Source organism: Diabrotica virgifera, chromosome 3 (assembly GCF_917563875.1).
Source record: "Diabrotica virgifera virgifera chromosome 3, PGI_DIABVI_V3a".
Lineage (NCBI taxonomy): Eukaryota > Metazoa > Arthropoda > Insecta > Coleoptera > Chrysomelidae > Diabrotica > Diabrotica virgifera.
In genome coordinates, this window is record NC_065445.1 from 17,630,740 (window position 1) to 17,647,799 (window position 17,060).

The 17,060-nt window shown below is 35.6% G+C and overlaps 1 protein-coding gene across 6 annotated transcripts in view; it reads right to left on the reverse strand.

Annotated features, from left to right (window-relative positions):
* The window catches only part of LOC114328765 (interference hedgehog-like), a 306,483-nt gene that overhangs the window by 14,968 nt on the left and 274,455 nt on the right, over positions 1-17,060 (reverse strand). For 4 of the 6 annotated variants that reach the window (XM_050646347.1, XM_050646348.1, XM_028277741.2 and 1 more), the window contains 3 exons: positions 6,892-7,111; positions 6,311-6,487; positions 1,609-1,766 (listed from right to left, as the gene is read on the reverse strand). In XM_050646347.1, the coding sequence (XP_050502304.1) occupies positions 1,609-1,766; positions 6,311-6,487; positions 6,892-7,111 (555 nt within the window). Of the gene's footprint in view, positions 1-1,603; positions 1,767-6,310; positions 6,488-6,891; positions 7,112-17,060 lie in introns of all 6 variants that reach the window. The other 2 variants (XM_050646350.1, XM_050646351.1) reach the window with 1 other exon arrangement.

The window sequence follows — 17,060 nt, forward strand, 5'->3', positions numbered from 1 at the left end:
TGGACCTACAGAAGAATTATGGGGGTTTCCTGGGTAGATAGAATTACGAACAATGAGGTACTGAGAAGAATAGGTAAAGAGAAGGAAGTTGAACTTACAATTAAAGAAAGAAAACTACAGTATCTCGGACATGTGATGCGAGGCGAGAAGTATGGCATCCTGCGACTCATAATGCAAGGAAAGATAGATGGCAGAAGAAGCATCGGAAGAAGACGAATTTCATCGCTGAAGAACCTGAGAGAATGGTTTGGATGCTCAAAACAACTATTTAGAGCTACTGCCTCAAAAATTAAAATAGCTATGATGATTGCCAACCTCCGTAGCGGAGATGGCACCTGAAGAAGAAGAAGTAACCCGGTATGAGAAACTACAATGACCTGATCATATTGAATTTATACTATGAGCAGCGAGCAAAAGTACGTGTTAACGAATAGCTGTCAGAGGAAATTAGACGTGGGGTGAGACAGGGATGTGTATTGTCGCCAATTATTTTTAATGTCTACTCGGAAGAGATCCTGAAAAAAGCGTTTGAGGTTAAAACAGATGGAATAAATGAGTTCCCATTAACAAAATTAGATGAGCGGATGACACTGTCGTCTTAGCCGAAAATATTGAAGATCTTCAGAGATTGGTGACCAGAATGGCGGAGTATGGAAAAGAACACAATGTAATAATGAATTTCAAGAAATCAAAATTTATGAAAATATCGAAAACTCAAAAGAAATAGTGATAATCTTCTAATAAGCAGACCAATGTCGAACGAGTGGAAAAATATGCATATCTTGGACCAATGATTAACTCCACAAATGATTGCTTTCAGGAAACCAAACTCTGGATAGAAAAGGTTAGAGCAAATTTCAACAAAATGAGAAGAATGCTCTGCACAAGAGATTTAAAGATGGAGCTAAGAGATAGGTTGGCGAGGTGCTACGTTTTCTCGAATTTGTTTTATGGGATGAAATCTTGGAATTTGAATGCGACAGCAATGAAAAAACTGGAATAATTCGTGTTGTGGGTGTATAGAAAGATTCTGAAAATATCGTAGACAAAACACGCCACAAACAAAGAGGTTCTGAGAAGATGAATAAAAAAAAAGGAAATCTTGAATACAATAAAAACAAGAAAATTGAAATATCTCGGACATAACTTGCTCCAACTGATCATGCAGGCACAGGTCGATGAAAAAAGAAGCAGAGGGGGACGAAGAATATCATGACTGCTCAACCTGAGAGAATGGTATGGATGAATACATCAAATTAACTTTTCAGAACAGCCGCCGCTAAAGTTCGAATAGCTATGACGATTGCCCACCTCAAGCCGACCATGGCTCTTCAAGAAGAAGTAACCAACTCTCTAGAGATGCTGATAATCAATTAAAAATCCTTTGATTGTTGACCGTTGCAATTAAATAAAAAATGTATGTGTATCTACAACTTTATAATTAAAAAGTCTGCTACTAGTGATCAAATTACACCATGATCATGACACATTGCGCTACAACTTAAGCAATGATATCTAAGATTATAAAGAAGCCAATGTCTCGTTCAACGAACAATCTAAACAAACTTAGCCTAAAGAGATAGATATAAAAAGGAATATGTACCTCACCTTGTTGTCCGCATCAGCGAGCGGATTAGCGGTGATGGTGATCCGATTTGGGGTACACCCGTTCGATTTAGGCAAAGATTTCGGACTGACTACTACGTACTCATTGCCGTCCAGTTGGAGGGTATGGTCGTCCACTACTGCTTTATTTCGGTTGTCGACTAAAACATTACATACATATCCACATTATCTAAATTTTCATCTATATACAACCCACCCCCATAATTCTACATATGACTTTTCTCACCCCATCTATTCAATCTGCCATTACCAACATATAACACTTATCTATATTATAACCAAATCAAAAAGTCTCATTTTCTTACTAGGTCCCGCTCATGTTCCATTCTCATTAATTTCCTCACAGACATCTCATACCCATCATCTCCTCCCCCTACTGTCAACTTCATCTTATGACAAGTTTGGTTTTAAACCCTTAGGGATCCGGGCAGCCTGCAGGGTTCTTAGAAATTAGTCGCCTTAGTCTGAGCTTGTGTTTTTTAATGATATATACCCCTAGATTATTTAAGACACTTTTACACTTCAGTCATCCCCACTGTGACCTTTTTAAACTTACACAAATTCCAACAACTACCAACAAGTTAAATAAATTCGATAACTTTAAATCAATACAAAATTGCTTTCCTAAATCCTGGGTCTATCGACAATAGGATTTGATTACTGATTTCAGTTTTCGAATAAAAATAATTTGTGTAATGTGGTTTGCCTACCAACTTCATTGACAATATACGTGAATACATTTCATAACTACAACGTCTAGTTTATTTTAATTTTAATTAATTATTTTTCACAGTGAAGTGAGTGTTGTTACATTTCATAATTTAACAAGTTGTACACCATAGTCTTCAAATATGACAGGTTAAATTTTCAACTTCCTGTGAACTGTCACTTCTGTCATGTCATCGTTCAGAAGTCCCCATTCATTTCATCGTCACTTGCTACCATACTGTCAAGTCGTATCAGAACTCAGATGGTACCGAGAGCGTAGTACATGGAATATTTTAAACATCCATGCTTAAGTTAGCATATTTCATCAATGTTTCCTTGACGGATTAATTTTAAAGGGTTTTTACCCTCATATTTTTGTAATATTATATTTTGGTGGTTAGCATGTTAGATCACGTGAGTATATAAACTACAACTTTTCTTAACCATAGTCAAAATTTTAAAACCTTTGCATCATTTTATCAGGTTATATTCATTTTAGGTAAGAAGGTAAGCACTGATGACGATTGGTCAACCAATCGAAAACTAGTTCTGTGATGTAGCCCCTTTCTAGGGATTTTAAATATAAACCTTTTATAAAAGATCTTATTAGTTTTTTTGTATTATATTGTATACAGCCAACTACAGGAAAACCTTTTTCTTGTGTTGTTCTGAAGCTATTTCCTTGTGGCATTTTTATGATTAATTATTTATATGGGAAATAAGCCACAATTAAAATGAAAAAAATAATTTTATTAACGTTTCGACGCCCAAATCGGGTGCCGTTGTCAAAATACAAAATATTACTAAAATAAACAAAAGTGTTGTTGTTAAGCAAAAAAATTTTTTTAATAATTTATTTAATCTCACTCATTTATATTGGCAATTCAGACATATATTCTACATTTTAAAGTAGAAGACTTTAAAATGATATTGCCAATATTTATGAGTTGCGTTCCTGGGACGACTTACTGAAAGATAGTTCATTCGATTACATGAAATTAACCCCAACTCAAGAATATCCGTCATAAAAAATTATAGCATGTGATATGTCTTTAAAAAGACAACCAAATGCAACGACAGTAAAATTCTCGAGTTAGAGATTTCATAGTAAATCACAAGGGAAAACCAGGAAAAACCCTGTGATACTATCCCGACATCGTAAGTATTTGGTCTTACATTAATTTACTCTCAAAAAATAATACCAAATTCTGACTTGTAACATGTTTAAATTATAAATAATATTAATAATACTAGATATATAAGTAATACTAAAATATAAAATATGTACTAGCTCGATATTATTGACTTACTAATCTTGGTATTTTCTTTCTATTGACTTCCTCTTTCAGTATGGGTAACCACATCCTACTGCATTCTACCGAGGAATTTGCGACACAATTGGTTTCATTTAGCATAATTAGAGCCGCTTCTTTGATTTTTCTCTTTTTACTATCTGATTCTGTGATTCTTCAGTGGAGAGATTCAAGTATAGTCCTGAAAGAATCAGATAGTAAAAAGAGAAAAATCAAAGAAGCGGCTCTAATTATGCTAAATGAAACCAATTGTGTCGCAAATTCCTCGGTAGAATGCAGTAGGATGTGGTTACCCATACTGAAAGAGGAAGTCAATAGAAAGAAAATACCAAGATTAGTAAGTCAATAATATCGAGCTAGTACATATTTTATATTTTAGTATTACTTATATATCTAGTATTATTAATATTATTTATAATTTAAACATGTTACAAGTCAGAATTTGGTATTATTTTTTGAGAGTAAATTAATGTAAGACCAAATACTTACGATGTCGGGATAGTATCACAGGGTTTTTCCTGGTTTTCCCTTGTGATTTACTATGAAATCTCTAACTCGAGAATTTTACTGTCGTTGCATTTGGTTGTCTTTTTAAAGACATATCACATGCTATAATTTTTTATGACGGATATTCTTGAGTTGGGGTTAATTTCATGTAATCGAATGAACTATCTTTCAGTAAGTCGTCCCAGGAACGCAACTCATAAATATTGGCAATATCATTTTAAAGTCTTCTACTTTAAAATGTAGAATATATGTCTGAATTGCCAATATAAATGAGTGAGATTAAATAAATTATTAGAAAAATTTTTTTGCTTAACAACAACACTTTTGTTTATTTTAGTAATATTTTGTATTTTGACAACGGCACCCGATTTGGGCGTCGAAACGTTAATAAAATTATTTTTTTCATTTTAATTGTGGCTTTTTCTTGTGGATTAATAGAAATATCATTTAAGGTATGTTTCTTAAAGAATAGATTCATTGATCTATAGATATTCCAGATCTAAAATAATTTCCAAGATCATATTGAACAGACTGAAGCCCGAGCTAGACAAGAAACTAAGAAGAACCAAGCAGGCTCTCGCGCTAAACGCTACACTATCAACCACATTTGAATTCTAAGAATGATCAAGTATATTCAAATGGGAAATAAGCCACAATTTTACCTAAAAATGATTTTATTAACGTTTCGACGCCCAAATCGGGTGTCGTTGTCAAAATACAAAATAATGTTTTAAATAATAATAATATAAAATCATTATTTTGTATTTTGACAACGACACCCGACTTGGGCGTCGAAACGTTAATAAAATCATTTTTAGGTAAAATTGTGGCTTATTTCCCATTTGAATATACTTGATTATAAAAATGCCACAAGAAAATAGCTTCAGAACAACTCTAAGAATGATCTTGGAACAAGCTAGCGAATGACAAAGACATATAAATATAATGTTTATTGACTTCGAAAAGGATCTTAATAGTATAAACAGAGAGCAAATGTGGAAGATTCTGAAAATATATGGACTACCGATGAAATATATTGTAACAAAAGATTACTTTTGACCGACCCTCGTATAACAAGTCCCATCTCCACACACGCATTCCACGTCGATCTTTCTAGATAAGACGCGATGTAGCGGGGCAGAAGACGAGCAATTCTCCGAATGTCTGGACAATAATTAGAGATGGACAGAATCTTCGAGAAATAACGGCTGGGCTTTATATAATATATAGGAACGGATTTTGTAAATAAGTTTAGTTTTAAGCGAGAGTTTGAAAAGAGAACTTGTATAAATAAATTAAAAAAGTCGTATATAAATACGAATCGCTCGTTTTATTGTTACAATATCAACCTGATCAGATTATTCTACAAGGGATAGAGAGCCAGACTGGGACATGCGGGGAAAATGGTAGAAAAAAATATTTCATAGCAACAATTTAGAAAAATTGCACCAACTACCAACTAAACACTCCACTTAAGAATCTAATCGCCATAACAGAAAATTCACTAAGATGTAAATTGGAGCTGAAGAGTCAAATAATAGAACAAGTGCTGAAGTGTAAATATCTACATAGGTATCACACTGTCTGGCTATGGAAAACTCGAAACAGAAGTGGAAGATCAAGTGGATAGAGCCAAAAGAGCCGCAGGATGCCTGACCCTGACAGACAATCCGGCACAGAGAGAAAAAATAATACTAGAAACGACAGAGATGAAAAACCTTAGAAAAATTGATGGTAAGACACTATGGGACAGAGCTAGAAGTACAGATAACGATGTAGATGCAAAGTAGGACATCAAACTCTGGTTAAGAAAGAGAAGAGTAGAATGAAGCGATCTTATAAGCGGAATGACGACTAATAAAGTAATAAAGACGGCGAGAGACGGTTTTCCGATAGGAAGACGATTAGCAGGAAGACCACGGAAACGATGTAACGACAACTTATTGGATGTAGGTACATTGAAAACCAGACAGACAGAGAGAGCAATATCTACATAAAAAATGAGAAGGAGAAGAAGACGAGTAAGAATCTAAAAAAATATATAATAAAATTAATCTTCCACCTTTTTCATTTCAATTTCTGATTTGAATGTATCTTATACAAACTTCTGACTGATCATAAACAATAAATGTTAATATAAAAGTTCAAATTCTTACCTGATTTTTTCTGTTTCCATTTTCTGCAAACAAATATAAGAGTAATGCCGCAGACGAGTAAGGCACATCCTATCACAGCACCAGCTACAATGACATATAAACTAAATTCGGACTTTTCTACTCTAGGAGTTGGCGACATTGGTAGTTGTGTGGTAGTTGTTGGCAACTGTTGAAGAACTGCAAGATAAATACATGTTAATTGATTTGTTGAGAGAATGTTTGATTTTTATTAATATAAGGGAGATAGTTCCTCGTTACTATTCTGCTGATGTCAAACAATACATTTTTACTATCTATTGCAAAACGTTTAAACTATTGTTGCGCTAGCTCTCTGCCTATCGAAAATCTGACCGGCGTTCGATGACCTACCATTCTCGAAGCTTGTGGAGCAATTCGAACATTCAACGCGAGATTCTGCACCTCCGTCTTAGAGTATTCGACGAGACTCCAGAAGGATTTGAATAAATAAGAAGAACTAAATAGTGTAGGTGGATTAAATAGTGTTAAAATAACTGTAAAAATAAAGACTAAATAAATAAAAATTAAAAACACAAGTATTAGAAGTCTTTAAGCATAATTACCTCCAGTTCTAGCTTTCATGATTCCACTAAATTCACTGGCGTATTTCGAGTTAAAACTCTGCAACTTGACATCGTAGATGGTATCAGGTTGCAAATGAGTAATTATGTATTCCCTGGTATCTCTTCCATCGGCTGTGGCTTTCATATAATCTCCTGCCGTCGAAGCTGATATGAAGCTAATATAGAAACCGTCTATGGGAACGTTTTCTATCATATGGCACTAAAAACAAAATTATTTTTATTAAATTAGGACAGTACTTTTGTATAATATTGGCATGTACGTACATGAAATTATTAACCTCCCGTGAAACGGGAGTGGAGCTGCATTAAAGACGCCATACAGGAACAACAGAAAAAACAATTGGCAAAAAGAAGAAGGAGAGGAAAAAAGAATGGTACAATATCGAATGTCAAAAAAATATGTAAAGAAAAGTGGAAGCGAGATTAAAATGGATAAGAACGAACACGGCAGAAAACAGAGAAAACTACGAATTACTGAGAAATGAGGACAAAAAATAAACAGACAACAAAAACGACAATGGATAGATCTAAAAATTCAGGAAATAGAGAACAAAAAACACAACAGAAATTAAAAAAAAAATCTATGATAAAATAAAAGAAAACAATAGAACATTCAAAGATAAACTAAAAGGAATAAAAAATAAACAAGGAAAAATTGTAGAGGAAGAAAAAGAATATAAAGAAATATGGACAAATCACTAAATAATTACTAATTGTACCGTTATAAATGATGAAATAGAAGAAGAGGACGAAGAAGAAACGATCACACAGGGACCATTATTAGAAGAAGTAAAAGACATTATAATGAAGGGGAATAATGGAAAGGCACCTGGGAAGGACGGAATAAATCTAGAACTAATAAAAGACGGAGAGGACATATTGCATGAAAAAATATATGAATTGATTAAGACAATATGGACAATATTAAAAACCAGAGGGCACAAGAAGTAGAGGAGGACCACGAAAAAGATGGATTGATGATGTAGAAGAAGACATAAAGATTCTAGGGGTCAGAAGATGAAGGGAAGTTGATAGGAATCGACAGGAGTGGCGACTTCTTTGCGAGCAGGCCAAGATCCACAAAGGCTTGTCGAGCCACTTATGATGAAGACAATATGGAAAGAGGAGACAAATTCCGAACGAGTAGGAAATTGGACAGATTATAACGATTCATAAAAAAGGAGACTAGCATGAGTGTAAGAACTATAGAGGATTTAAACTATTAAACGTTGCCTATAAAATATTACCGTCAATAATACAAAAAAGATTAACGGATGAAACAAAAAATACCATAGGACAATATCAATGTGGTTTCATAAAAGGCAGATCGACAACAGATGCAATACATACCATTAAACAAATCATGGAAAAGCACACGAACATCAACATGAAATAAAAATATTATTTATAGACTTTGAACAAACCTTTGACTCAATAAAGAAAAAGACAATAACGAAAGCCCTAAAATATCAAGGAGTAAGTAAAAAACTAAGAAAGCTAAGCTCATAACGCATGCTAGCCCATGAAAGTTAACCCAAGAGAGAGGGAGAGAGAAAATTAATATTCGTTTTCATACTGAGATTGAACCTAGATCAAGGTTCAAGTATTTTACCTTCAGTATTGAAGGCCAGAAGTTGTATTGTAGTAACTGTCGCCAGCGGTGGTCGACACAAGATAGAGGAAGATACTTCTGTCGCAATGTCTAAGCATAATGTCTGCACATAGGTAGGGAGTGGAGTGAAGTCAGTAGTAGGCTATTAGCAGTGGCGGCCGGTCAGGGTCGGCAGTGCGGACCCACACATTTATAGATATAAATTTTTTTAATATTTGTATCTGTGAAGTAAAAAAAATCTGTCAGATAATACAGACTAAATTTTATTCATGGTTTTTAAAAGGATTTGATCAATCTGAGCGTTAAGTGATCCCTGCGCATAAAAGACTTCTCAAAAAATGAATGATCCGAACCATTCATCTGACTTTTCGGCTAGCCGTACCCAACTCATCCGTAGCTTGACGATTTACACGTAAAACTCAACGAAATAACAAGTCAATGAGCAAGCGAAAGCGAACATACATACATACTCTCCGTGGGCATTAAGCGGCCAGGTACGGCACTTTTAAATCTGCCGGTCGGTGTTTTATTTGGAGCATCGCATCGGCAGAAATTGTCAAAAATAATCACGCCGTTTTACGTCGTTTGATATTGTAATTTTTTTAAGTTGTCAGGAATTATCATTTAGTGGACATGATGGATCGAAGCATTTGTTAAAAATCAAATTAATTATAGAGAATTAATAAAATTGTTTTAGAAATATTTACTTTCTGATTCGAAGTGTATTCGTAATATAGAATGAACTAATACATATAATCAAATAGTTACATTTTGAATAACGTTATTGAATCTGAGATTTAGAAAACCATTTGCTTTTCGCTTTAAGTAGATGAAACTTCTGATTATCATGTCATTCACAATAGGGATGTTCACAAAAAATTAAAAAGTCATTTCAAACATGTAAAACGATTAAGAAACACCCTAGGAATAATTGTCCAAAATTTCAACAAAATTGAAAAAGTCTTTCTATAAAAAATCTTTATCATGAAGAGAAGTATCCATTCTCAAATGTGGTCTCGAGGTAAGAAAGTAGAAAACTCAAAGAGGTACCACAAAAATGTATATTATAAAAATGTCATACAAGGACGCGTTTCGGCTCTTACCGAGCCATCATCAGCTTGAAATACAGGAGCAAAGTCTAAAACTGTCCAGACCAGGAAGGAGGAAGAATCTAATGGCTTACATTGTATTGGGTTCTTTAGGTTTCATTCTAAGTTATAAGTAGTGTATTAGACATTAAGGGTATAAATTCATTTTAAGATTTAAATGACTTCCTCTTTGAGAGAAACCATCAGGTTAGCAAGATGGTTTCTCTCAAAGAGGAAGTCATTTAAATCTTAAAATGAATTTATACCCTTAATGTCTAATACACTACTTATAACTTAGAATGAAACCTAAAGAACCCAATACAATGTAAGCCATTAGATTCTTCCTCCTTCCTGGTCTGGACAGTTTTAGACTTTGCTCCTGTATTTCAAGCTGATGATGGCTCGGTAAGAGCCGAAACGCGTCCTTGTATGACATTTTTATAATATACATTTTTGTGGTACCTCTTTGAGTTTTCTACTTCCAAAAATCTTTATTAGAAATCTAGCATTATTTTAAATTTCAAGAACGCTTCTCTATTGGCCTGACGTCACTAGTTGCATACCCCAAGCGCGCGCCATTCTCATAGTGTTATTGTTTACCTGTTTGACGTTTCAGGTCATTTTATTTTGTTCTCTTCTTGTTTTATCAGGGTTAAAGTGGAGTTTTATAGTGAATTTGTTTAGTTTAAAGTGGATAGACTGTTTGTAAGAACATATTTTGGGTGGTACAAAAATAAACAAATAAAATGGAAGAAGGTTTTCAGAAAGCCGATTCGTATAAACTACTGACTGTAGTGTAGATGTAACAATGGTGTATGATTTATTGGCATCTTGTAAAAAAATAAATCTACCACAGCTTTACTGAGTATATATTCCATATAATTTTCCATGTCTTCTTTAAGCTAAAAAAAAAAATGCTTAATACTCCACACAAAAAAATGGAGAAAGTTGTATGCATGCATTGTATACATGCATATTGTATACATACATTGGCTGGTTATTACCTTACCTTGGTTAGGTGTATTAAAACTATTTTTATTCTTCTTCATGTGCCTTGTCCGTTGTGGACGTTGGCTATCATCATGGCAATTTTAATTTCATTTGCGGCGTTTCTGAATAACTCAATCGATTTTTGTCCAAATCATTGGCGTAAGTTTTTCAGTCATGAGTGTCTTTTCTTCCGGGTCCGCGTTTGCTCTCTATTTTACCTTGCGTTATCAGTTGGAGTATACGTTATTTAACATGCCTCATGAAATGACCGAAATATTTAAGATTTCGTTTCTTAATTGTAAAAGAGATTTCTTTTTGTTTTCCCATTCGACGCAATACCTGTACGTTGGTGTGGGTCGCCAGGATATTTTGAGGATACGTGGGTACACACACATATTGAATGCCTCTAGCTTTTTCATTAATGTTTCCATTATTGTCCAGGCCTTTGCGCCATATAGCAAGACCGGAAATAATAACGTTTTAGCAGCCGCATTTTTAGTGAAAGAGATATTATGTCGCAATGGGTGAAAATATTTCTCATGCATGTTGTTAAATGTTGCTCTGTCCTTTTCAACCCTAGATCTTATTTCGGTTGTTTCGTATTTCGAGTTGACAACTGTTCCAAGGTAAAAAATATTTTTGAACTTGGGTATTATACATTTTCATTTCAACCAATCTTTTCACTAAATTATTAATGATTTTAATATAATATAAAGTCATACCTACATCCACATGTAGTTATTTCAAGGTTTACTTTTACTGTATGTATTATTAGAATCCCGTTTTTAGGAATATCCCAGTTTAAGGAATACAAATTTGAGGTCCCGAAACTTTTTCATTTACTCCTTAAGGGGGTAGGTGCAAAATCTTGGTCTAATTCTATTTAAATTCATTAATTTTTTTCGAATTCTGAGAAAACTAATAAGTATTTTTGAAAAATGTAAATGCAGAAAGAACAATTACATTATTACCAAGGGCCGAAAGTCTCTGGAAAACTTCTATAGTGTTTATTTTATTAAGTTAGTTCTTTAAGTTAGTTACTTTAAGTTAGTTATTTTAAGTTATAGCTGCAACAAACCATTTCTTTTTCTGTTTTGAATTGTCTGGAACGGTCATAAAAATCTTGTCAGAACTGTTTTTGATGTATTTACACACCCAGGAACAAAACACCACTTATTTGGCTTCATTTTTAATAATCAAGTACGTAAAAAACTGCGCACATTCAAATACACTTCATAAATAAGTATACAAAACTAGTCGTCGATCAAAGACGTTACGACTGCTGACGTCACAGACCGTAGCCTCGCTGCAGGGTACCGTTTTTCTAGCCTCCAAGAAAATTAACATTATGAACTCATTTATCTTAAAAAATATACATTTTTAAGCAGTTTTATGATTGTTACGTTTTTATATACCTTGTAATCTATTGAATTTAACTATATTTAAAAATTAGTGAACATCCCTATTATCAATTATTGTTGTTCGATACGCGTTACGTGGTAATAGTTATGAGAGGTTTTTAGGTTTTAGAGACGTGAGTAAAAGCAATAAGGCAGAATATATTTTTGGTGTTTTAAAGAACAGATTAATAGTTATTTATGATATAAGTGTTAAAAGTACACATTTAAGGCACGCATGTGAAAGTTTGCAGAATGAGCGATAGCGAGTTCTGCAATTCATATGAGTGCCTTAAAAATGAACTTTTTAACACGCATATCATACAATATTTTTTCTACAAACATAATTACAGGACAATATCTACAAAAACTTTTACTTGAACGTGACTGACATTCCATTTTTATATTTTTTTGACATTACATCAAAATTGTCTATAGGGTCAATACGAACTGCAGTGCCTTAAAAATATTTTAAAGCACTAGTGCCTTAAAGTAGCATTTTTAATGCTCGTATGGAGTGCTAAAAATTGCATTTTTAACACGGTTGTAAAAAAAATTTTTTGATATCAAAAATAAATTGGTAGGGCAAACTGGGGCAATCTTATGACGGCGCTGCTGTGATGTGTGGTGAATTGAATGGTCTCCAGGCAAAAATTAAAACTATTGCATCACAAGCTTTATTTACTCACTATACTATGATGCGCATATAATAAATTTAGTTTTGCATGATACGTGTAAAAAAAAATAAAGAATATCGTCTTTTCTTGCCAGTTTAGCTCACGGATTACTGCTTTAGAACAAATTTGTTTCGAAAAAACAGCGAACAGTTTGTCAGACGCGATGAAATTTTAAATCTCGGTTAGTTTTATCTAAGCAGATTATCTCTAGTAGTTTTAGTATCTGTAGCAGATTTTCGTGAACAGCTTTTGAAAGTTTTTGATTTTATTATCGAAGGCGACGATTTTGAAAGCGGCGTTTGAGAACTTTATTAAATGATTACTCTTTTAATATTCTTTTAAATATTTTTAAGACAGAGTTGGCCCAAGATATTCATTGTTGTTCAAAATCAGTCAACTGACATTATTAATTCCAAAAATAGAACACGAAAGCTGGTGCAAAATCTCAGAGATTTCCGTAATGATAGTAGTTTCCAATATATACGCAGTGACGTTTTGGATTCGCTTGATATTTCCGAACCATCCCAAAACAGACACCGACATGATACATATCTCGAAAGACGAGTAGGTATATCTTGAAATTTGGGATACCTACTATTATATGCAAATAGATACTCGTTTTTCAAATTTTGAAGATTTGCAAATTTTTGACCTCTTTTACGATTCAAAATTTAAAAGTTCCCTTTGCCAAAGAATTTCCAAGATATTTATTATTACAAGTTAGGTACTTAAAAATTATGTCGATCCAAATATTTTCAGAAAGTGGGATAAGTTACAAAATATTGTAGCGTGATTAGTGTAATTACTTCTAATTACAATAAAACTAGCGGTTCGTAATTTATATACGACTTTATTTATATAAGTTACAGACGAATTTATCTTATACACTAAACTTATTCACAAAATATGCCCGTATTTATACCCAGTTGTTATTCTGGAACAATCGACTCCCATCTCGAGCTATCGGCTTGTTCCGCCTACGTGACGTACCTTCCAGAATTCTCCGGCGAGGCCTAGCACATCCGATTACGTCATTCTCGAGGTGTTTACTGTTATACGGGGATCGGCCAAGATTTCTCTTCCGCTACACTGCTCCCCTCTTAAGATCTGAGCGTCTCGATCAGCAACTCTAAATGAAGGCCCAGGATGGCGGAATCTACACGACTCTCCAGCTCTGCATACACCCTTCAAGAAGAAATAACAGTCTACTGTCTTTGAAGGGTACGACATCTTCGGGTTCATGCAACACACAGTGATTTGTACACCAGTTCCTCTGAAGACCACTTCAAGCATGCTTCTCACAATCTTCCAATCCAGATTTTCTACTGCATGGCCTATTTTTGGTAAAGCCAAATTTTTGATGTCATAATTACACACGATTTTCTTCAAATTAGTTAGAGCACGCCATATGTTCTCGTAGCTTGGCGTGTCCGTATAAGACTTTCTGGTCACCATATACAGCAAAGATCGAGGACCATCTTCCAATCGCAGTACTCCTCCAATTTTAGGCTGCTGATTTCTTAACTCGTCCAGGCGGCCGAACTTTCTATTGAATACGGACGATATTCCTTTAGTCATCTCGAGGTCTTGGGCAACACAGTGGGCCAGAGAGACGTTTTCTGGAACACCAAACAGATCTTGCTGAACTTCTGTGGTCACGCCGAATCTAGCACTCTTTCTCGCTGCGTAATTTGACATAAATTGATTAAAACTTGGCTGTGCGACATCTTTCATCTCCTGTTGGAGGACTCGTGCTTCTTCTGTTTCATTTGAGCCAGCATATGGTGCAAGACGATTTATGTGAATAACTTTTGGTTTACCGTTTTGCAACTTCTTAATTCTATATATTACGTCATTTATTTTCTTCTTAACTTCATATGGACCTTCCCATTGTCTTTGCAGTTTAGGACATAAGCCTCGACGACGTTGCGGATTATAAAGCCAGACAAGATCACCTACTTCGAAGCTTTCATTCTTGCATCGAGAATCATATTGATCTTTCATTCTGTCACTGGCTATCTGGATGTGTTGTCGGGCAAGTTCATGAATGTTGTTCATTCGTAATTTCAGGCGGTCAACGTAGTCTTCGCCTGCAACATGTTCCTCGGAAGGTCCGCAGCCAAACTCTAGGTCGCAGGGCAACCGAACTTCACGACCCAACATCAGGCAGGTTGGTGTTTGACCTGTAGTTTTATTTACGGCCGAGCGGTAGGCCATCAGGAATAAATGAATGTGTTGGTCCCAATCTCGCTGATGTTCAGATACAACTTTGGACAAGTGTTTACCCATCGTTCGGTTCATCCTCTCGACCATCCCATCTGATTGAGGATGCAGGGGTGTTGTTCTGGTCTTATTGGCACCAATCAATTTACAAACGTTTTGGAAAAGAGCTGACTCAAAGTTTCGCCCTTGGTCGGAGTGGATCTCCAAGGGAACACCAAATCGGCTAAAGAATTCTTTAACAAGTACCTCTGCAACGGTAGCAGCTTCTTGATTTGGTAATGCATAGGCCTCAGTCCATTTTGTAAAATAATCCATGGCTACCAGGATGTATTTATTTCCAGCATCGGTTTCTGGAAATGGACCTGCAATGTCGATAGCTACTCTTTCCATAGGACTTCCAACATTGTACTGTCTCATGGGTGCTCTCTTTTTACCAACCGGACCATTACCGGATGCACACAGTTCACATTTTCGGCACCATCTTCTTACATCATCTTTACAGTTCACCCAATAGAACCGTTCTCGAACCTTTTGCAGAGTCTTCGTAATACCAAAGTGTCCACCTGATGTACCGTCATGCAACTGACGCAATACTTCTGACACTTTACTTTTAGGTACAATTAACTGAAGCTTAGATTCTGTACCATCATCGTTCTCAAAGGTTCTGTACAGAAGATCATCTTTTAGTACCAGGCAATTCCATTGGCTCCAGTAGGCCTTGACTTCTGGACTACATGCACTAATGTTCTGCCAACTAGGTCTCTCACCTTGCCGCATCCAATCCAATACTCTTTTTATACATGGATCATCTTCTTGGGCGTCTTGTAACTGTTGGGGCTGCCATTGCTCATTAATTACGGTGGTTCGTCTCACGGGGCAAAATCGTTCCTCTAATTTGGCACAGTGATTACAATTCGCACTGCATGGTCGTCTCGAAAGGGCATCAGCATTTGAGTGAACTCTTCCGGCCCTATGTTCTATCTCGTAATCATATTCTTGTAATCGTTCTAACCATCTTGCCATCTGGCCCTCTGGATTACGGAATTGTATGAGCCATTTTAGAGCAGCGTGATCGGTGCGAAGAAGGAACTTTCTGCCATACAAGTATTTATGGAAATGTTCGCAAGCCTTCACTACACCCAGCAGTTCTCTTCTGGTAACGCAATAGTTTCTTTCCGGTTTCGACAGGACTTTGCTGAAATAAGCGATGACTTTTTCCTGTCCGTCCTGGATTTGGGAGAGAACAGCTCCTATAGCACTGTTGCTAGCATCGGTATCCAAAACAAATTTTCCTGCCTGTCCCGGGTAGCTTAATATCGGTGCACTGATCAGAGCCATTTGTAGTTGTTCGAAAGCTTTTTGGCACTCTTCACTCCATGTATATTCTTTGCCCTCCTCCGTCAACTTTGTTAGGGGCTTGGAGATATTGGCAAATCCTTTGACAAATCGTCGGTAATATGTACATAGGCCAAGGAAACTTCTAATTTCATGTTTATCTTTTGGTACTGGCCAATCTTTAATTGCATCAATCTTTTCAGGATCAGCTGTTACACCATTACTCGATACAATATGTCCTAAGTACTTAACTTCTCGTCGAAACATGTGACATTTCTTCGGACTTAACTTCAAGTTCGCTGCCCTCAATCGTTGAAAGACGTCTATTAGATTCTTGGCATGTTCATCAAAGGACCTTCCAACCACAATTACATCATCCAAGTAAACCAGGCATGTTTTCCATGTTAGACCTCTTAAAACGGCCTCCATTAATCTTTCAAATGTGGCAGGGGCATTACATAAACCAAACGGCATAGCCGTGAACTGCCAAAGCCCTGATCCTATCGAAAATGCGGTTTTCTCCCGATCGGCTGGCTCCATGTCTACTTGCCAATATCCACTTTTTAAATCGAGTGTGGAAAACCAACGAGAACCGGAGAGAGTATCCAATGTATCGTCTATTCTGGGCAAAGGATAACTATCTTTTTTTGTTACCGCATTGAGCTGGCGGTAGTCGATACAAAAACGCGTTGAACCATCTTTCTTCTTTACCAGAACTACTGGTGATGTCCATGGACTGTTCGATGGTTCAATTACTCCTTGTTTGTCCATATCCTTGATAATCTCTTCGGCCTCATCTCTTTTCGCAAATGGAAGTCGTCTAGGC